The following is a 24,128-nucleotide window of genomic DNA, read 5'->3' as shown; positions in this document are numbered from 1 at the left end:
TTGCTCTTTGACATGTTCGATGTGCACCCGTTGTCGAAGTGTGCGTCCGAGAATTATATTTTCAATAACATTGCGGGAAATAGTGAATAACTTTTTAATCTATCGATAAATAATGATAAATTGAAATAGAATTCGTATTTCAGACATTGTGAGATGTGATAGATTTAATAAATGAATGGTATGACAGGTAGGTCCATAAATATATATAATATACAATTTTGACGTGACTAAGGCTTGGCCGGTGCCTGGGGACTCGGTTCCTACGGTGTTGAAAGAGTTTAAACACATTTAAAAAGTATCTGTGATAAAAGTTTATGGACAAAAACAAAGACGTACGTATATACGACTTTGAAAAAAACGTATCGTGAAAAATCGAGATACAGCACCTCACAAATCGCACACCGTATCGTATGGAGTGAATCGTGGTGCATCGGTGTCCCGGGATATCGTTTCAGCCCTAGTCAATGGTCCGAGCTCCGGCCGCGTCACACCAGAAGGTGTTAAAAGATGGTACTTGTTTTCACCCTGCCTGGCGCTCGGGATTAAGGACATGATTTAGGCTCGGGGTCTGAGTTAGAGTGGGTATCCATGTTAACCTGTGACATGGTATTTCAGTGAATAGCACTATAATAATAAATATCAATGCAAGAGATTAACCATCCTTGATTATCCAACAGATTAGGGGCGGTTGGGTAGCCTAGTGGTTAAAGCGTTCGCTCGTCACGCAAAAGACCCGGGTTCGATTCCCTACTTCTGAACAATGTATGAAACCCATTTCTGGTGTCCCCCGCCGAGATATTGCTGGAATATTGCTAAACCCATATTCACTCTCTCACTCCAACAGATTACACTTTGCAGTAAACGGCAAAACAGCGTTAGTTTGGCAAAACCAGTATTAGTTGGAGTCACGCACACTCAAACACAAACGCACGCACACACACACACACACACACACACACACACACACACACATGTGTACGTGGCTCTATTAGTACAATAATCTTGATTATCCCATCCACCTCACTCATTACTGGTGGTTCGATAGCCCAGATCCTAGTTGGTCAGCACCGTACTGTGTTCGTGGGATGTAAACGTCTTGAGGCTCAGTTTTCTCCAGCCTCACACCGTTATGTAACTGAAACACTGTTTAATGCGCAGCTAATGTTAATCTTCATAAAATGGAATTGTAAATGCGGCTAGATATATTTAAGGCTTGTAAATGTTATTAACATCCTTACAGAGACGTTAATTAATCTCATATACGAAATAAACGATTCGTGGCCGTTGTTTATCGTACAATAAAACACTGCTGGGAAGATAAACCACACGGAGCTGCACCCTCGATGTTTATCTCCCTGTAGTGTTTTATTGTACGATAAATAACTCTCCTCGTCTTTGTTTTTCTAAATTTTGGTGTTCCAAAGAACATTCGTCTTAAAAGAAGTCGGAGTCGTGGATGTTCATCTGATATTTCGAGTTTTCAGTGAATAAATTTCCATATTTATCAGAAATTTCTGCTAAAAGGAGAGTGCATTGTACGATACCAACTTTATCAGAAGGTAATGTTTATGAATAACTATCAAACAGTGACCATAACAGGTGAGCGTATCCTGCCCTATCGGTGGCAACCATCACAACGGATGCAAAATTAGGTCATTCGTTCATCTGAATAAACACGGGAAATCCTCGTGTGCAGTCGTTCGGAATTTCAAATGTTAACGAATTATGAGTATGGCGTATATTCCCCACTCCCGGATTCTCAGTGTCCTGACTAACAGGGTTTCACTGTTCAAATATCTAGTGTTTTATATAAAGTGAAAGGTGGTCAATGTCATATCGGTGCAAAATTCAACAGAATCCGTGTCACATCCTGCTACAACGTTAACAGGACAGTGACTTCTGTCTAAACTGGTATCTTATTAATCCGACATCCTGCCCAATCGACAAACTTACAGGTGCCCAAATCAAATATTACCATTTGAATGAAACTCAAATAAATAATGCTCTGCTGAACACGACATCCTGTTCTCCTTCATATGAATGAGAAACATCCCAAAAATACCCTCTTTGGGTAGACATTTAGAAAGTGAGTGAGTATGGTCTTACGCCGTTTTCAGCAATATTTGGGCAATAGCACGACGAGGAAGACGAGAAAAAACCTTCACGCATTGTACCCATATGGGAAAACGAACCCGGGTCTTCGGCGCCACGGGCAAATGCTTTAACCACTAGGCTACCCCACCGCCCCGCATTCAGAACGATCAACTTTCTTAAGCCTAAAGTGAATGATGATTGATTTCGGTTTCGGAATTTCAATATAAGTATGTGTTTCATCAGCATACGATATTTTAAAATGACTAATATCTAAACATATATAATGCCAGGAAAACGAAAGTTTACACTTGAAAATTGGATTTGGCCAAAAAATACTAAAACTTATTAAAACGTTATTGGGATGAAAACATTCGCCGAGACACTGCTTAAGGTCCAAAACACAACCATGATACCCGTATCAAATACATTGCCATCAAATAACCATTTCTTGTTTGTGTCATAAAAATATGGTTTATACTTTCTTTTGCCCATCAGTTTAGTTAGAAGTGCTTAATTATCTCCACGGTGTACAAGGAAAGACAATTAACCTTTCCCTACTCGTAGTTCGGAAGAGTCTTACAGAACAGAGTCTATCGATTGTACAATCACGTTTCTCATAAAGACGTAGATAGAAACTAAATATCTTCAGATATTAAAAAGACACCTGATATAAACAAATCAACACGGTTAAATTTCCCGACCTTTTATTGGATCATTGTTTCAACAATATGAAAAACACGCACAGCATATGTTTCAACAGAGGAGTCTTATTTCACGTCGTCATGGAGAAAGAGTTATGACACTGTACTTTCGTCAACCTCTGTCGTCATGATGACGTAATACGCTCTGTCGTCATGATGACGCAATACGCTCTGTCATCATAATGGCGCAGCATTCTCTAACCAATGAGATGTTGACGTGATCAGTTTTGGGTGCTGATGAAGGTTAGAAATCTAATTGCCAGTACTCTGTGTCTTCATCGTCGCCATTGTCTACTCTGTTAACAGAAGAAAACATTATATCAGACATCATGTACATAGAACGTTCATTAATATTAGTTGTGAAACCTATTTCTGGTGTCCCCCGCCCAGATATAACTGGCATGTTGCTTAAAACATACTCACTCACTCATTGATGTAAGTGACGACTGGTCAATTATTATTTAATTAATGTTGAATGTCCTCAATACCAACGTAAGAACTTTGTGGCCTCATTCGAGCTATTAACATCGTATCACTTATACTATTGTAACTACTAAAGTGTCAAACCGGTTTGTGGTAGTCTTAGCACTTATACTTTTGAAACTACTAAAGTGTCAAACCGGTTTATGGTAGTCTTAGAACTTATACATTGTAACACAACAGTATCAACTCGGTTTATAGATGCTTTAACACTTAAACTTATGGAACGACTATAGTGTCATATCGGTTTATGGTAATCTTATAGTCATGGTTCTCGTAGCACTAAATGCAGTTACAGCTTACATGTATGTATAAGAGAATGTCCGAATGTGCGAAAATAATCGCGAGATTGAGGACTTTCTCCTACTTAAAACAAAGTTCGCTCAAGTTAATGCCTCAAACTAATCTTCAAGTGATATTCACTATGCTATGCAAAATATGGGAGGTTGACCGCTCTTGTTTAACTATGGGAGGGGAACCTTTCAAGGAAGACTATGGGACGATTTAGTAACCATACTCAAACTACTTGAGTGTTAGCAAAATGATTGCGTCTGCCAACCTGTCATTAAAGTTCACGTAAGTTTGTTTTAAATCTGAAGAGACTACGAATGTAAGTAAGTACATCGAAATTATGTTAACAAACAAATAGAAACATCCTGTTGATTTTGCTAACACACTTTTTACAAAAGATCTTATGAATTTATCAATATATAACATAATAACGACTTCTGGTGGTACAAGTGGCTTATTAAACAACAAAATACAATCAGGTATTAGTGATACCTTAAAACATTTTGATTTCTTGTTTTGCATAATTTCATAAAACACAAACTAGGTATACTTTCCTTTGCCCCTCAGTGTATTTCAAATTACATTGCTCACAAAACATCACATTAGGGATTACTTACAACATATTTATTTCTTGTTTTGCATTTGGTAGAACCTGCACATAAACTGTTTGATATACTCACGTAGACGGATAGTGTTATGCGCCGAGAGCGAATTAAAATTCGATACGTATCTCGATACGCTACGATACACATAGTGACAAGAGAAGAAAAGAGATAAATAAATTAAACTTAGTTTATTAAAATGAAAAATAGAATGAAAGTGAATGAATGTTCATGAGTCATAAAATATAAACTGTAATGAGTATTTTAACTTAATGAATCATCTGCCATTTCCATGTAATGGCTAGCAAACACAAAAGTAACAGTCCTACATATTTGTTAGTTGTGACCAGATGGTAGATTCTAGGAGTAAATACTAAATGTACCAGTGTCCAGTAACTAATGATTTGCCATTTTCATGTATAAAGGCAAAAAAACAATTAAAAACAATTGTAGCAACAGCCATGTTATACACCATTTGAAAGGTCTAATCCTGGTGTTTATAAATATGAAAGTTATGTTTATAACATAATTTACAACTTGACAACTTAATTAAGTTCGTTGTAAATATACAAAATGTAAGCTAACACATTCATAACATCCAGATTAAGGACCAAGGAAGCGAAAATTTGACGATTTGGGGCAAATATAAGATTTCAAAAGATCTAGATCTACTTTTTTCTTTTTTCTTTTCATTTACGTTATTGGAAAATTATTTTAAAAAGAATAATGAATAGTATCTGATTTCACCCATTTCCAGATAACAGCGGCTGTCCGCTAAGTAACACGAAGAAATACCTCCGTTTTCGAAAGCTTCGTATGAATAACACGTTCGTCGAAGACTGACATATGACACATCGTTAGAAAGCTTGTTGTTTCATCTACACGCTCGTAACATTGCCTGGAGTCTTTTCGCAGGTATAACATAAGATTTCATTGGATAAAAAATGGTTCCTAATGACGCTTTCTTGCCGAAGTCTGCTACAAGGTTCATGATTGGTCAAATTTGAGCTCGTGACCTGAGGCAGGCAATCAAATTACAAATCCTCGTGTACGATGAATTTCAGATTTTTACGAAATATTTTGGTTAAATAGTGTTATTCTGGACGTTTTAAGCAGGAAATCGCGATCTATATTAAAAATATGGAGCTTCGTGGATGTATCATACTAGGTTACAAGCTGTGACAAAGATTTTTCATGCATATATTTTGGCATTGAACATCGTGTCCGAGCCGAGAATTCGAGGCGACGAAAGCAGAGATGTCATTTGACTAACATTACACGCGATCGCACGAAAAGATGGAAATAATAACTTAGCTGTAAGTTTGACCACTTTTAGATATATTTTTGTTGATTTTATTTATCACTTTGTATAATATATTTAAAGATTTGCTTGAAACGTCTTTGTTTTGCTCTTTGACATGTTCGATGTGCACCCGTTGTCGAAGTGTGCGTCCGAGAATTATATTTTCAATAACATTGCGGGAAATAGTGAATAACTTTTTAATCTATCGATAAATAATGATAAATTGAAATAGAATTCGTATTTCAGACATTGTGAGATGTGATAGATTTAATAAATGAATGGTATGACAGGTAGGTCCATAAATATATATAATATACAATTTTGACGTGACTAAGGCTTGGCCGGTGCCTGGGGACTCGGTTCCTACGGTGTTGAAAGAGTTTAAACACATTTAAAAAGTATCTGTGATAAAAGTTTATGGACAAAAACAAAGACGTACGTATATACGACTTTGAAAAAAACGTATCGTGAAAAATCGAGATACAGCACCTCACAAATCGCACACCGTATCGTATGGAGTGAATCGTGGTGCATCGGTGTCCCGGGATATCGTTTCAGCCCTAGTCAATGGTCCGAGCTCCGGCCGCGTCACACCAGAAGGTGTTAAAAGATGGTACTTGTTTTCACCCTGCCTGGCGCTCGGGATTAAGGACATGATTTAGGCTCGGGGTCTGAGTTAGAGTGGGTATCCATGTTAACCTGTGACATGGTATTTCAGTGAATAGCACTATAATAATAAATATCAATGCAAGAGATTAACCATCCTTGATTATCCAACAGATTAGGGGCGGTTGGGTAGCCTAGTGGTTAAAGCGTTCGCTCGTCACGCAAAAGACCCGGGTTCGATTCCCTACTTCTGAACAATGTATGAAACCCATTTCTGGTGTCCCCCGCCGAGATATTGCTGGAATATTGCTAAACCCATATTCACTCTCTCACTCCAACAGATTACACTTTGCAGTAAACGGCAAAACAGCGTTAGTTTGGCAAAACCAGTATTAGTTGGAGTCACGCACACTCAAACACAAACGCACGCACACACACACACACACACACACACACACACACACATGTGTACGTGGCTCTATTAGTACAATAATCTTGATTATCCCATCCACCTCACTCATTACTGGTGGTTCGATAGCCCAGATCCTAGTTGGTCAGCACCGTACTGTGTTCGTGGGATGTAAACGTCTTGAGGCTCAGTTTTCTCCAGCCTCACACCGTTATGTAACTGAAACACTGTTTAATGCGCAGCTAATGTTAATCTTCATAAAATGGAATTGTAAATGCGGCTAGATATATTTAAGGCTTGTAAATGTTATTAACATCCTTACAGAGACGTTAATTAATCTCATATACGAAATAAACGATTCGTGGCCGTTGTTTATCGTACAATAAAACACTGCTGGGAAGATAAACCACACGGAGCTGCACCCTCGATGTTTATCTCCCTGTAGTGTTTTATTGTACGATAAATAACTCTCCTCGTCTTTGTTTTTCTAAATTTTGGTGTTCCAAAGAACATTCGTCTTAAAAGAAGTCGGAGTCGTGGATGTTCATCTGATATTTCGAGTTTTCAGTGAATAAATTTCCATATTTATCAGAAATTTCTGCTAAAAGGAGAGTGCATTGTACGATACCAACTTTATCAGAAGGTAATGTTTATGAATAACTATCAAACAGTGACCATAACAGGTGAGCGTATCCTGCCCTATCGGTGGCAACCATCACAACGGATGCAAAATTAGGTCATTCGTTCATCTGAATAAACACGGGAAATCCTCGTGTGCAGTCGTTCGGAATTTCAAATGTTAACGAATTATGAGTATGGCGTATATTCCCCACTCCCGGATTCTCAGTGTCCTGACTAACAGGGTTTCACTGTTCAAATATCTAGTGTTTTATATAAAGTGAAAGGTGGTCAATGTCATATCGGTGCAAAATTCAACAGAATCCGTGTCACATCCTGCTACAACGTTAACAGGACAGTGACTTCTGTCTAAACTGGTATCTTATTAATCCGACATCCTGCCCAATCGACAAACTTACAGGTGCCCAAATCAAATATTACCATTTGAATGAAACTCAAATAAATAATGCTCTGCTGAACACGACATCCTGTTCTCCTTCATATGAATGAGAAACATCCCAAAAATACCCTCTTTGGGTAGACATTTAGAAAGTGAGTGAGTATGGTCTTACGCCGTTTTCAGCAATATTTGGGCAATAGCACGACGAGGAAGACGAGAAAAAACCTTCACGCATTGTACCCATATGGGAAAACGAACCCGGGTCTTCGGCGCCACGGGCAAATGCTTTAACCACTAGGCTACCCCACCGCCCCGCATTCAGAACGATCAACTTTCTTAAGCCTAAAGTGAATGATGATTGATTTCGGTTTCGGAATTTCAATATAAGTATGTGTTTCATCAGCATACGATATTTTAAAATGACTAATATCTAAACATATATAATGCCAGGAAAACGAAAGTTTACACTTGAAAATTGGATTTGGCCAAAAAATACTAAAACTTATTAAAACGTTATTGGGATGAAAACATTCGCCGAGACACTGCTTAAGGTCCAAAACACAACCATGATACCCGTATCAAATACATTGCCATCAAATAACCATTTCTTGTTTGTGTCATAAAAATATGGTTTATACTTTCTTTTGCCCATCAGTTTAGTTAGAAGTGCTTAATTATCTCCACGGTGTACAAGGAAAGACAATTAACCTTTCCCTACTCGTAGTTCGGAAGAGTCTTACAGAACAGAGTCTATCGATTGTACAATCACGTTTCTCATAAAGACGTAGATAGAAACTAAATATCTTCAGATATTAAAAAGACACCTGATATAAACAAATCAACACGGTTAAATTTCCCGACCTTTTATTGGATCATTGTTTCAACAATATGAAAAACACGCACAGCATATGTTTCAACAGAGGAGTCTTATTTCACGTCGTCATGGAGAAAGAGTTATGACACTGTACTTTCGTCAACCTCTGTCGTCATGATGACGTAATACGCTCTGTCGTCATGATGACGCAATACGCTCTGTCATCATAATGGCGCAGCATTCTCTAACCAATGAGATGTTGACGTGATCAGTTTTGGGTGCTGATGAAGGTTAGAAATCTAATTGCCAGTACTCTGTGTCTTCATCGTCGCCATTGTCTACTCTGTTAACAGAAGAAAACATTATATCAGACATCATGTACATAGAACGTTCATTAATATTAGTTGTGAAACCTATTTCTGGTGTCCCCCGCCCAGATATAACTGGCATGTTGCTTAAAACATACTCACTCACTCATTGATGTAAGTGACGACTGGTCAATTATTATTTAATTAATGTTGAATGTCCTCAATACCAACGTAAGAACTTTGTGGCCTCATTCGAGCTATTAACATCGTATCACTTATACTATTGTAACTACTAAAGTGTCAAACCGGTTTGTGGTAGTCTTAGCACTTATACTTTTGAAACTACTAAAGTGTCAAACCGGTTTATGGTAGTCTTAGAACTTATACATTGTAACACAACAGTATCAACTCGGTTTATAGATGCTTTAACACTTAAACTTATGGAACGACTATAGTGTCATATCGGTTTATGGTAATCTTATAGTCATGGTTCTCGTAGCACTAAATGCAGTTACAGCTTACATGTATGTATAAGAGAATGTCCGAATGTGCGAAAATAATCGCGAGATTGAGGACTTTCTCCTACTTAAAACAAAGTTCGCTCAAGTTAATGCCTCAAACTAATCTTCAAGTGATATTCACTATGCTATGCAAAATATGGGAGGTTGACCGCTCTTGTTTAACTATGGGAGGGGAACCTTTCAAGGAAGACTATGGGACGATTTAGTAACCATACTCAAACTACTTGAGTGTTAGCAAAATGATTGCGTCTGCCAACCTGTCATTAAAGTTCACGTAAGTTTGTTTTAAATCTGAAGAGACTACGAATGTAAGTAAGTACATCGAAATTATGTTAACAAACAAATAGAAACATCCTGTTGATTTTGCTAACACACTTTTTACAAAAGATCTTATGAATTTATCAATATATAACATAATAACGACTTCTGGTGGTACAAGTGGCTTATTAAACAACAAAATACAATCAGGTATTAGTGATACCTTAAAACATTTTGATTTCTTGTTTTGCATAATTTCATAAAACACAAACTAGGTATACTTTCCTTTGCCCCTCAGTGTATTTCAAATTACATTGCTCACAAAACATCACATTAGGGATTACTTACAACATATTTATTTCTTGTTTTGCATTTGGTAGAACCTGCACATAAACTGTTTGATATACTCACGTAGACGGATAGTGTTATGCGCCGAGAGCGAATTAAAATCGTTCAATTTACGGAAAAGATATTCTCTCATTAAAATATTTATCTCTTGGTTGCTTCTTAAATCCCCGTTCAAGTTTCATATCGTTCGATAGATGATATGTAGTTGATGATTATCCCCGCCCAGGGGTGAAATGAAGGCATGATATCAACATCAAGACATGCCAGTTGCGACATATAGATATGTTAGACCTAAGCATGTTATGACCATTTAGTTAAAATCTACAGCATGACTATTTCCATCTTCCCGAGGCAAGTCAGTTACCTGACTTTTAAAAGTCCAATTTCCGACCTTGCCGAACTAGGCTGGTACATTTTGGCTGGACTAACGAGTCTATGCATAGTCCAATCAAAATCGCGCAACGAAATCGAAATCCATCGTGCAGATTTCAGCCGATTGCAGGATTTGCAAAGCATATTCACCGCCAACTCGTTGTCAACAGATACTTTCCTAATCTTTTCATGTTTTTAATCAATGTGCTCACGTGATTTGATGCACAGCAGTATGTAAGACCCGTTTTATCACAATATAGATCTTGATTATCGACCAGATCTTCTTGACTGGGCGCCGCCATTTTGTTTGAAGCAAATGCAAGTGACACGAGAGGTGGAATCTGATTGGTCCATAGGAGAGGCATAGAAGGGACATAACTCGTAATAGCCACTGGTGGCGCTACGATCGAACCCAGAAATTCCAGCCGAGTTCGGCAAGGGTGGAAACTGGACTTTTGTAGTCGGTTAACTCTCTTGCCTCAGGAAGATGGGTTTTTTCAGGCTTCCCCTTATTCGGAGTCACCGTTTACAAATACGCAATACGTGCGCGTGTGTATTTGGCAACAACCATGAGACTACTCAAGAGTCCCTTTAAGCAATATAACATATCTTACCATCACAACAATGAAGCTCAAGCTAGATTTCGAGGTTTCACTTCATACAGTGTGTACCATGGCTTTAACCTACCTGTTTTTGTAGCCTCTCCGAAAACTGCATCGTTGACAGATCTCTTGTTCACACTTCTACCGAACCTGGAAAGAAATGATTTCGTAGTGACGGAACTGTTTCTTTACAAATAAAAACTAATGCAACACGAACAAATATAAATAAAAGTCATTGTCAACTAGCTATATTTAATCCTGTCTCTGTCATATGGTCACACAAAATACTTGACCCCCTTGGTTGTACTAAATACTTAAGATGAACCGTGGCGAAGGGGTAGCCTAGTGGTTAAAGCGTTCGCTCGTCACACCGAAGACCCGGTTCGATTCCCTACATGGTTACAATGTGCGAAGCCCATTTTTGTTGTCTCCCGACTCTATTACGATCTATTACGACCAGCATACTAGGTTGTTCGGACCTATTGTAACCCGGACTCCCCAGGGGGTAGGGGGTGAATGATTATGGTTTTACGCCGCTTTTAGCAATATTCCACCAATATCATTGGGGACTAGACGTGGGGAACCGAACCTAGGCCTTCACCATGACTAGCGACGGCTTTAACCACGAAGCTACCCAACCGCCACCGAGGGTAAAGACCCTTAAAATAGCAATCATTTGAAATGTCTTTCTGGATCAAAACGATTCTCGGTGGCCCCAAATACTAAGAAGAGGAAACCTTTCTGGAAGCTTGTTACTTGGCCTTGGTCAATTTATCCCGGTGAACAGTTGGTCCCAGAATCCGTTAAAACATGATCTTAATATAGCTGCACATAGCGTGTAGAAATAGAACTTGAATAACACGATGGATTTGTGATCATTGTGAAAACACAATCATATCATGCTACAAAGCCATTGTCAAGCCAAAAGGTTAGGACAATCTTAACCGAAAGCCAGCTCCATGTAAGTGCAACTGAAAATACTCCATTCGTTAATGACCACTCCAATAGCTAGCCCCATGAAGCTTCCTATTACAATGTACATCGTGACATTTTAAAGGACGGACCAAATGGTCCGGGAAGATTTTGAATGATTCTTAGGGCATTATTTTCGAATGTGATCCCCAATAATGACTGGAAACTAGAAACATACTCTTTCGCTTGTAAAACAATCCTGCGAGTTCATAGTTTAGATTATATCATTTAATGGCACGATTAGAACAGTCTTATTGGCCCTTTTGCGAAAGTAGGCGAATGTATTGATCAAGGACAAAAGGTCACCGTTTAAGATATTCGACATGAAGTTAAAAGCTTTTCTCACCTATGTGGTAGATACCCAATAATCAACAAGCCAGTTGTTAAATGTATGAAATATTGGTTATATGTAATACACATGCAAACGTGCCCTTTAGATTAGAGCAAATTATGCATCAAGAAATATATAGATAATTGTTCTATTTTCATCTTGTATTCTCTTGGACTGAAGCCTTTCACCTTGTAGAAATCTTGTCATGTTTTGAATGAACATCTGTCACTTTATATCAGTTATCGATAAGTCTGGTGATATTGTCTTATGTACCTCTACTGCCCAAGTCATTAATATATGTCATTGTCTATTGACCAAAGGTCTGGAATACAATAAACTGACTTGAATTGTATTCCCTAGGGCCTCCTGCTTTCAATTGATAAACATAGAAATGAAACAATTTCTTTATGATCCATAACTGGTAATTAACTCTCGGGAAAAGAAGTGGAGTCTTCTATACTGAAATACGCGCCAACAAGCTAACATGGTCGAAATGACGTCAGCAATGAAACAATTTGACGTCATCACTAGCGTAACGTCATGAACATTACGTTAACATCGACGTCTGCTTTACTACAACAATGGTATTTGAATTAAGTTAACAATGTTGCAGAGCGCATGAAATAATTATTATTCATGTGCCTCGTATGGATTTGCACATGTAAAACCATATGTATAATAATATCTTGTATCGTATTGGGTGGGAACGGTTGTTCAACAGATTCGATTCCCCACATGAGCATTCTGAGTGAAGCCCTAACCGGTGTCCCCCACTGTAATACTGCTGGAACATTCCTAAACGCAGAGTAAAACCACACTCACTCACGTACTCATGTCAGTGGCCACGTTTGGTAAGAGAGCAAAGTGACATCTTCATTGGGATTTTACGTGAGCTTTAAATACTTGTTTTCTTTTCGCAAACAAACACGGCTGACCATTTGGTCTGAATGTTATAGCATCTGGAGGCGGTTGGGTAGACTAGTAGTTAAAGCTCGTTACGCTGAAGACACGGGTTCGATTCCCCACTCATTATAGAATCTGCATGCAGAACCACAGATTTAAAATCTCATGTTTGTTCAAGCAGTGGCTCAGAAACTTTGGGATTTCGATATTCAGTATCAAGTAGGCGAGTGGGATCAGTCGGTTCTAATTCAGTCATATATCATGAGTTCGTGAGTGCGTGAGTGAGTGAGTGAGTGAGCTGAGTGCGTACAGTGCGAAATCGTATTGATGTATTCACATGTGTTTGTGACGAGTGCTACAGGTGGGGCAGGACACGCCCACCTTTTCGCGAACACATGGTATCATCACTGTTTGATAGAGATTCATAAAAACACATGCTCATGATAGAGTCGGAATCGTGCAATCGACTCTCCTTTTGTAAGAGATTTTTCTTGAATATGGAAAGAGTTTTGTCGCTTATATTTATTTTTTTTATATTACACTACTTACTCAACATTACTTCTAAGATGTCATGAATGTGAAAAAATACTGCTTATGCATTAAACATATATTCGAAATATTGGTGCCGACGGGTTTCAGGTAATATCATTATGTCATACAGAAACATGAATCATTGCATGGAATAGCTTACCTTGGGCGGCCAACGATTGCATAATACTCATTGAGAGCCTTCAAGTACTGACGGAGTTGGTCAGGTGACCGGAACTCAGATGGCCTGTCGGGAGGAGCCAACATGGCGTCCTGACACGTGACTTCCATTACAACCAATGAAAACACTAAAAGCACTGCTATGACGAGTTTTTGCATCTTGAAGGTTTCGATGTGTTCTGCAATGTGAAAATGTTTCTTTGAAATGTTTATTTCCTTTGAGGATTTTTTTCCGTTATTGTAACGTAAAATGTTTCAAATAATTATTTTCATCATGTCTGTACATCTATGAATTACATTTTGTATGTTTAAAACACAAAAGTAGAAACACTCAACGTAAGTTAAATTTAGTGCCTGTTAGAAAAAATATCTAAGTACGCAATTTAAACGGCCGAGAAAGAGAAAATATACACTTGAAAACATGGTATTACAAACGAGATCAAACGTTACTAGGCTGCACGAAACACTGCAACTTGAGGTCCAAAATGCAACTGTGATACCCTTACCAAAAACATTACAGTCGAATAACAATTTCTTTCTTGTTTCATTTTAAGCCAAAATAAAACTTTGGTGTATACCTTTTTTGCCCGGCAGTTTCAAGCTTCAGCAGAAACTTGTTAATCTTTTAAAAATCAGAAAATATTTAATTTGTGCCAATTAGAAGACTACGAGCTGATACGATCCACTTTGTTATGTTTGGGCTGAAATTTCCGCAAATGAATATGGAAACTCATATAGTCAAAGACGAATTTGAAAAGAAATATTTTTCAAGTAAAGCTTTTCTTAAATGCTTCTCATTCAATGATTGTATTTTCTGTTAAGTTCAACAATGCATTTCAGTGAATGCAAATCGGCTAGTTTAAATGCAGCTTTACAAAAGACTTCAAAGCAGACTTCTCAAGTACTATCATAATGAATATTAATAGAACATAAACGTGGATATAGAACAGCTGACAACAAGTGATTTAGACACAAAATACACATACCTTTGAGCAACAGGTAGAAAGTCTTCAAGCTTGTTGAAACGTTTGAGGATGAACGAAAATCTGAGAGCTTTATATATAATCCCTGACCAACCCTCCTGTCAGAAACAGACATCGCTTAATTTCCACAATTTCATGATACCCTCTGTATGAAATGGGAACGCATTTTCCCTCGACATTTTGTCCTGTCCGCAACTATTGTTTAGGAAAATAGTCTCAGCGGGAGATCGGCTCTCTTCGGGCTTTCCCGGCATGATATTCCGCGAAGAGGCGACTTTGGTAATAGAGATGACATTACCAGATGGACAACAACGCCATTGTATTCTATAGGAATCCTCCGGACATGTTTGGACGCGCTAATGAGGGATCGCTATGCACCATGGCATAAAGACTTATCTGTGGTGGACACTATGACATTCCAGTAAACTGGACAGACATATTCATTTTCTATTTATTTTGCATATTTGCACAACCTTGGCCATGTTTTCTGAAAATGTTCTCTCGAAGAGTTGTAACTGTAATCGTCGTTCTGAAATGGACCGGTGAAATATTCAATCCATAATACATTGAAATTCTTCTGTGAAGTACACATGGGGTAAATACGTTAAGGTCCTGTTCTCAATTTCATTTAAAACTTTGAACATAGTCATCCTACAAAATGCTACTGTATGATCCTGTCTTACACATATTTTTCAGTTATGAAATGTTGATATTGCTGCTAAAATGGTTAGTTACATTAAAATTTCCCTGAATCAGATCAAAGAGACATTTATGTGTTATTCATGTCCTTGTTTTTTTAATCCAATCCGATGATCTGATGCTATTCTCCAGTACCTGATAAGCATGAAGTAAAACAAAATGCTACACAAGAAATATAATTTCGAAATTAATATTATCTTGTAAAAATATGGTTTTCTTTACAAAATCAAATAAAATGATCTATTACTTGTACTGATACACATGAGACCGCTGTTGTCTGAGAACGAACACATGACTTAACAAGAAACAGGTTGAGAGGATGATTATGTTTCTACTTCAACTTGTCTACCTCTTCCCAGGTCATGTTGTTGAAGTAAATAGTATTCTGGTCACATCGTCGGCACATATATGGATGAATTTCGGCTTTGCACAGACGATCGACCAACGGATCCTGGCAGGTTCGAACCTCTGCACAAAGAACTACGACCACTGGGCCAACTGTGACCCCTACTGATCGCCAAGACATTGATTATTTTACAGATCTGAGGTTTTCGTGAAAGCTGCGTGGGGAGGGGGGGGGGGGGGGGGGGGGGGGGGGGGGGGGAGGAAGCAGAAAGGATTTCTAAGTTCTATTATTTGATTACTAGACTGATGAATGGTATCTCCAATCAGATTAATATTTTGGAACAAGTATATTCGTGTCGCAAAATGACCTTTGCGATCATCAAGTTATTTACTTCTTTAAGCACAAATGTATTAATCTTTTGTCTTTTAGCGACATTTTCAGTTCCGCAGAACCTAACGACCAGATGAAATAGTAGGTTGAAATCATGTTTATTTGCCCTTTACTTTAATTTTGAAGTATTTTGGGTAACATTCAGTTGACTGATTGTTTGCTGTTTAACGCCGCACACAGCATATTCCAGCTATATGATCGCGGTCTGTAAATAATAAAGTCTGGAGCAGACGTTTCAGTGATTGACATCATGCGCATCGAGGAAAAAATCAAAATATTTTAAACATACAATAACAAATAACAAATATAGACTGTTGGCGTTTTAAAAACCCTGATCAAATGACTTAGTGTTGTCTCTTGTCACTGCAAGCAAATAATAAATGAACAAAACTGATGGTCAGGCTTGGTGACATTGTGGTTTGAATGTCATCGTTACCCTGGCGGCGTGGATCGTTACTCATAATATCAATCACTGTATTGTCTGGTTCAAACTTGATCATTTACAGGCATCCGCCATATGGCTATATTATTGTCGAATGCGGCATCAACCAACAAAACCGATTACCCTATATTGTCTTGTCTAAACCGAAATACATTTTATAAATTGATATTATAATTTTACTTCACTTCGCCCTACTCTAGGAAATGGCTTCGCAAAAGATATGTAAGTCATAGACTGGAAACATATGACACAATGAACGTCGTGGATGTTTTCACATTCCGGGGACAAACAACATCGCAGTTTTATTATGAAAGTTAGGTTTTAAGTCGCATTTAGCAGTGATCGAGCAATATCACGGCGGGGGAGACAAGTAATCGGTTTCACACACCGTACCCATACTGCTTATCGGACCCTCTCAAACAAAACTTTGATATGCAAGCACGCCTTTAAAAGAAAATTACGTTTGTCTCAAGTTAATTATAAATATATAATACTCAAAAGAAGTTAAAAAACACCGATTTTTTCATATGATTATACTTATTCTTTCGTGTCACAAAAGTTACAGAACACACGATTTAATAGTTAATATGTCATGACACCCGATGTTTTTATAACGAACACGCTTATAACGAACTGACCAATATAACGAACTTAGTTTTTAGTCCCAGCCATTTGTTGTATATATGCTGTACATGTGTTTATAACGAACTACGGTTATTACGAACTATAATTAATGGTCCTTTTGAGTTCGTTATAACCGTAGTTTACTGTAGTTAATCTGTCATAAAAAATCAGGTGTTCTCTAACTTCTTTTGGGTAGTATATATTCCTGATATAATATTTGAAGATGAGGTGTCAGGTGCGTCAGCCATTAATAAAAAGACAAACGTTTTAAATTTTTCATTTTATCATTGATTTTGCTGCATTATTTGCCCCTATGGATTTGAATCTCGAGTTGGCCCTTTAGGCGTTCCAGATTGAGATATCTTGCCACAGCTTATCATGAATACCCCACTCAGACACAGTGTACTGTCTCCGAGCCGACCAGTCCTTGTTTAAGCCTCTAAGTGCCAAGCGCCAGGTAGGGTAACAACAAGTACCATATTTTAACGTAGTTTGGTATGACGCGGCCGGGATCGAATCCTCGACTTTCCGTTCTCCGGGTAGACGCTCTACCACTAAACTAAGGAAGCGGCCCTTATTCAGTGAAACATATCGTGTATCATCGCACCCTCTTTAATACGGACAATGTAACGCCGCCGTGATATATCTCAGTAACAGCACTGTGGCTTATAACTACACCTTCGTGATATATCTCAGTATCAGTACTATGGCTAATAACTACACCTTCGTGATATATCTCAGTATCAGTACTATGGCTAATAACTACACCTTCGTGATATATCTCAGTATCAGTACTATGGCTAATAACTACACCTTCGTGATATATCTCAAAAACAGTACTGTGGCTTATAACTACACCTCCGTGATATATCTCAGTAACAGTATTGTGGCTTATAACTACACCGCCGTGATATATCTCAGAAACAGAACTGTGGCTTATAACTACACCGCCGTGATATATCTCAGTAACAATATTGTGGCTTATAGCTACACCTTTGTGATATACCCCAGTAACAGTACTGTGGCTTATAACTACACCACCGTGATATATCTCAGTAACAGTACTGTGGCGTATAACTTCACCTCCGTGATATATCTCAGTATCAGTACTGTGGCTTATAACTACACTACCGTGATATATCTCAGTAACAGTACTGTGGCTTATAGCTACACCGCCGTGGTATATCTCAGTAACAGTACTGTGGCTTATAACTACACCTCCGTGATATATCTCAGTATCAGTACTGTGGCTTATAACTACACCGCCTTGATATATCTCAGTAACAGTACTGTGGCTTATAACTACACCTCCGTGATATATGTCAGTAACAGTACTGTGACTTATAACTACACCACCGTGATATATCTCAGTAACAGTACTGTGACTTATAACTACACCACCGTGATATATCTCAGTAACAGTGCTGTGGGTTATAGCTACACCGCCGTGGTATATCTCAGGAACAGTACTGTGGCTTATAGCTACACCGCCGTGGTATATCTCAGTAACAGTACTGTGGCTTATAACTACACCGCCGTGATATATCTCAGTAACAGTACTGTGGCTTATTGCTACACCGCCGTGGTATATCTCAGTAACAGTACTGTGGCTTATAGCTACACCGCCGTGGTATATCTCAGCGCCAGTACAAATACATCCACTCATTGCAGTGTGATTGTCTGGGGGATGAGGGAGTTTGAAGACATTCAATTTTGATCGAAATAAAAGCGACAAAAGTTCTCTTCTAAAAGCACATCATTATCTTAACACTATTATTCAGGACGTTCAGCATCTCCCGCGCACGATGTGTCCTAAGAATCCTTAACGGGTGTCGACAAAAACGGGATACCCATTGCTGCTTCCCAACATGCAACAGGCAACATGAACACGTATTTGCGGTGCCGTTTGATATTGTGGGGGATGTATGCTAGATGGGATGAGAAAATTGTTTTACCAGGGGACTCATTTCAGGGAGAAAAACATGAATATGTGAGTAATATTCCCCCACCACACCTTCGCCCTCACCCACCCCCGCTACGTGTGTTATCTTTTTTCTGTACATCCTAAAATAGACCACGCACGTAGTCCTACAAAATAATCATGTTTCATGTGAGTCACGCCTTTTAACAGTTAATATTACCGATGCGTTGAACAGTTTGTTTAAAAAAACACGTCAATATAATATAACGCCTCCAGATTTTATATCTAAGAAGCAAAATTAATTTCATGTGACCTTAAAGAACCATTGGGGCGTAATATCCCTTTACTCAAATACAGATGTTCCCAACATTTTTATGTCCCGTATAGCGGGGTTCCTGGTTAACAGGGGTTTACTGTATTCGATCATGCTTATGTCACCTTGGCATTACAAACTGGAATTATCATCAACTTGGACATTTGGTTCAAGTGAAAAGGTCTAGGCTATAATCTATCTTTCATACCATCATCAGCATCACTTTTACATATGTTTGAGAACGATTCAAATCTGTATGATCTTCAATGAGATTTTTTTCAAAGACTCTTTTCAGGATCCTTTCGGTCGTGTTTGTGGAGAATGGAAACTGGGAATAGGTCAATCGTTCCTTTTATCCCACGCATTTGTTTCAACTAAAACCCCCACCAACCTGCCCCCCCCCCCCCCCCCCCCCCCCCCCCCCCCCCAAGATATACATACGCCCTCCCCCGCCGGGCCCCGCCCATCACCTCCCACTCACGGCCCTAAACCATCTATCACATCAATCAGTCAGCTAACTACGCATAGTCCAAGATGGTACTGCGCCCTCGAGGGTTACTAATATGAGACCCCAATGAAACCTGTCGTCAAACGTGTCTCATCACCGAGGACCTTTATGTCGGGCATAATTCACTACTTAATCAGATTAGGGGCCGACCATTTGATATTCGGTGAGTGAGTGAGTGAGTGAGAGTCTCTCTAACGAACGATGCCTTTATCACATTTAGGTCTTTGTGAGTGAGTGAGTGAGTGAGTTAGGGTGGGTGAGTGAGTGAGTGAGTGAGTGAGAGTCTCTCTAACGAACGATGCCTTTATCACATTTAGGTCTTTGTGAGTGAGTGAGTGAGTGAGTTAGGGTGGGTGAGTGAGTGAGTGAGTGAGAGTCTCTCTAACGAACGATGCCTTTATCACATTTAGGTCTTTGTGAGTGAGTGAGTGAGTGAGTGAGTGGGTGGTGGTAGGTCTTTGCGAGTGAGTGAGTGAGTGAGTGATAGTCTCTCTAACGAACGATGCCTTTCTCACATTTAGGTCTTTCTGAGTGAGTGAGTGAGTGGGTGGGGTGTGTTTGTGAGTGGGGTGAGTGAGTGAGTGAGTTGGGTCTGTTTGTGAGTGAGTGAGTGAGTGAGTGAGTGAGTGAGTGGGGAGAGTGAGTGAGTGAGGAGAGTGAGTGAGGGAGTGAGTGAGGGAGTGAGTGAGTGGGGGAGAGTGAGTGAGTGGGGAGCGTGAGTGGGGAGAGTGAGTGGGGAGAGTGAGTGAGTGAGTGAGTGAGTGAGTGAGAGTCTCTCTAACGAACGATGCCTTTATCACATTTAGGTCTTTGTGAGTGAGTGAGTGAGTTAGGGTGGGTGAGTGAGTGAGTGAGTGAGAGTCTCTCTAACGAACGATGCCTTTATCACATTTAGGTCTTTGTGAGTGAGTGAGTGAGTGAGTGAGTGAGTGAGTGAGGTCCAGCAACATAACAGACAGCGGGGAACACCAGAAGCGGACTTCACAAATTGTGGTAAAAGAATCGAACCCAGGCCTCCGGCGTTACGAGCTAGCGCTTTAACCACGAGGCTACCCTACCTCCCTCAAAGTACTGAAAAAGCAGTTATATTCTATAACGAGCATTAGCCCAACACAAAACAGATCGATTATTTCTTCACCTGACAACTCTATATAATAATAAACGGATGAAAAATGTGTAATGTTGCTCTCTTAAATGTGTATCACATGTATATCTTTAATCTATTATTCCTTCATAAAATACTGACCAAAAATTTTTTGAGCCAATATTAATTGAACATATGATGGTGAGGTTTAAAAAATATTTACATATGAACAACACATACCACATGTCTGGAAAGTGAGTTAAGAGTCTATACGCGTAGCGTAGGCACTTTCTATACTACTCAACGTGTGATAGGGATATCTTTGTCTTTTCATTATGCACAGAACTGATTCTCATAATATGTCAAGTGACATATATGTTAAGTATATCGATTTCCGGGTTCAATTTCTCTCATGGACACAGTGTGTGAAGACCATTTCTGGTGTCCCCTGCCGCGATCTTGCTGGGGTATTGCTAAAAGCTGAGTAAAACCACACTCCCTCACTCTCGAAATATGTCTTGTACATACTTAAATATATCTGATTATACACATAAAAGTTTGAGTTGTATAATTGTGTCTACACGTATTCATGTCTTAGTGAAATTAGGCAAGTCAGAATTGTTTTCGAGATTTTAGTAACCGCGGTAATCAAAGATAGCACTACGCACTCAATGGTTACTAAAATAAGACCCAATCAGACCTGTCATCAAACGTGTCTCATCACCGAGGAACAATATGTCGGCCATTAATTCATTTCTTGATAATCGAGACTGGTTGATCGTTCAGCCATTGACGTTCCTATAATTCAACGTATAATTGTCACCATTGATGCAGACATACATCATGGCGTTAATGAGAATGGTTCAACGTCGCTTTCAGCAATATTCCAGCAATATCCAGCGGGTCACACCAAGATAGGATTCAAATATTGTACCATGTGGAGAATCAAACCCGGATCTTGGCGTGAAGAACGAACGCTGTAACTCCACTACCCCAAGGGAACTTCAAGGATGCATGTTGAAAACTTTGATTTTAATCGTAAGTTAGGTTAACCTCTTATCCCCGAAATAAACATATTTTACAGAAAAAAACAGTTGTTAAATATAGTTAATATTAAAAATAGTAAAAAGCCATCATTCTCAGATACTGCAGTAATCTATACTTTCCAAATATTATAGACTTGCATCGGCTATATTAAACATAAAATACGATTATAACGAATACGCTTATAGCGAACTGACGGATGTTGCGAACTTAATTTTGGTCCCGGCCATTTGCTGTATAGATGTTGCATATATGCTACGGTTATAACGAACTAAAATTAGTTGTCCATTTGAGTTCGTTACACCCGTAGTTTACTGTACAGTGAAGTACGTTTATAACGAACACGCTTATAACGAACTGACCAATATAACGAACTTATTTTTTAGTCCCGTCCATTTGTTGAATAAATGCTGTATATATGCCTATAACGAACTACGGTTATTACGAACTAAAATTAGTGGTACCTTTGAGTTCGTTATAACCGTAGTTTACTGTAGTTGTTTCAGGGTCTGTATAAATGACGGCTCGCAAGTATTTGTGATCGTTTTCTATGAGTGTCTGGTTTATATTTAATCATTTACTGTGATAGCAATCGTTTACATTCATAAGTCGATTGATTAAACTGAAAACATTGCGTTTCAGCATACATCATCAGAAAAGCCACAAGTCTTTCATTTGACACCAGTAACTGTTATACAAGGGTGGAAATAGGTTAATATGGCTAATGTCCTTCCGTTCATTCCGGTTCCAAGTCCATTCTGCAGTCGATGGACAACCACCATCTGGGTTTGAGAGACACTGAAATTGATCCTTGATTTAGACTCCGATATAATACATCCGAATGAATTGTCAAGAATGAGAACCCCATGGGGCTTCCGGCGCAGAACTGGTTACCATTAACCCACGCTTGTCGTATGAGACGACCAAGATGGATCGGATAGTAAGGGACTAAGGGTCTATGATTTGGTCGATGCGTACCATAAACCCGATGGCGTGTATCATGACTTAAGGTTCTACTACACCAAATCAGAATCAGTCGTTCAACAAGCTGTTTTCGTTGAGAGCCTTCAGTGCAGATTGAATCAGCTGGTAGCTGTGATTGGATGACTTTGTGTATCAAATGTATGTTTTTTTCAAATGTACACCCATCTAGTAATAAAAATTGACCATGATTTTCTATATGTAGTGCTGTCTTAATGCACTTATGGCTTATGCTGAATGTGAACACAGATATGTTCAAGCCAGTGACATTTGGTGCGGAACTGCGGGTGGTATGTTAAGCTTCTTGTACTCGGAAAAGGAGCTGGCTAAGCTAGTCATTCTTTTGTTCTTATTGTTGCTCTAAGGCCAGACTGTGCACACATCTCCAGGTAATAGCTGTTGAATGCTTAGTTTATTCTAAAAAAATATAACATTACTATTGAAGTCTATGAGAAAACATTTGGTCGTGTGTAACCTAAAATCCCTTCCCACCTCTGTTATTTACAGACGTTATATACTAGTAGCTGGAACATTACTTTACATATTATGTGACTAAACTGTGTCCATTTTGGAATCGAATTCTGGTCTAAGACGACATTGAGTTAACGTTTAAATCACTGGGCTAACCATTTGGGACGATTACAGAGTAATGACTTCATATTAGAAATACTTACAATATCCTTCGAAGATAACTTTAGGCATTTCCCATTTATTGATGAAGCGTACTTTATTGATAATGGCGTGTAATAACATTATATGAAGACATAAGTTCCAATATATTTTTACACAAGGTCCTTCAATTTCCTTTCCAGCATTATTGAGCATGTTATCATTCGTGAATCAGATTAAATCAACTGAAGGCGTTGTCAAGAGATTGTTTAATTTGTAACATCGGATGGGATGCAAGGATGAGGACAACGCATTGTATCCCTGCAGAATTGTGTTCGTGAATAAAGACCACATGATCCAAAGTTCGTTTACATATTTGATACAGTGTGCACGGCACAGATTAACATACAATTATATTTTTACATTAGTATTATTATCGAAAGGTTTCGTTTCATAAATGGGGGCACGGGTGGCCCAGTCGTCTAAGGCGCCGCGATTCGCTGTGCAGAGTTGTGTCCCTTGGGCACGCCAGAAACCTATGAT

General features: G+C 38.8%; 1 protein-coding gene across 1 annotated transcript; it reads right to left on the bottom strand.

Annotated features, from left to right (window-relative positions):
• Positions 1 to 8,351: 8,351 nt before the first annotated feature.
• Positions 8,352 to 14,751, bottom strand: LOC124152816. The gene is made up of 4 exons (XM_046525864.2): positions 14,628 to 14,751; positions 13,625 to 13,820; positions 10,813 to 10,877; positions 8,352 to 8,661 (listed from the first exon to the last, which is right to left on the bottom strand). The coding sequence occupies exons 1-4, from the start codon at positions 14,737 to 14,739 to the stop codon at positions 8,657 to 8,659; spliced, it is 378 nt and encodes a 125-aa protein (XP_046381820.1). The 5' UTR covers positions 14,740 to 14,751; the 3' UTR covers positions 8,352 to 8,656.
• Positions 14,752 to 24,128: the final 9,377 nt, after the last annotated feature.

Source organism: Haliotis rufescens, unplaced genomic scaffold (genome assembly GCF_023055435.1).
Source record: "Haliotis rufescens isolate VD_foot unplaced genomic scaffold, xgHalRufe1.0.p SCAF_4, whole genome shotgun sequence".
Taxonomy (NCBI): domain Eukaryota; kingdom Metazoa; phylum Mollusca; class Gastropoda; order Lepetellida; family Haliotidae; genus Haliotis; species Haliotis rufescens.
Note: the sequence above shows the minus strand (reverse complement) of the source record. Positions and strands in the feature narration are given on the sequence as shown.

What these genes read in the sequence shown, in the direction of transcription:
- LOC124152816 (XM_046525864.2), bottom strand. Translation starts at nt 14,739, where the DNA reads ATGTCTGTTTCTGACAGGAGGGTTGGTCAGGGATTATATATAAAGCTC. An exon ending in TTTCTACCTGTTGCTCAAAG is followed by an intron (nt 13,821 to 14,627) that starts GTATGTGTATTT and finishes TTCACATTGCAG; the next exon opens with AACACATCGAAACCTTCAAG. An exon ending in GCAATCGTTGGCCGCCCAAG is followed by an intron (nt 10,878 to 13,624) that starts GTAAGCTATTCC and finishes ATTTCTTTCCAG; the next exon opens with GTTCGGTAGAAGTGTGAACA.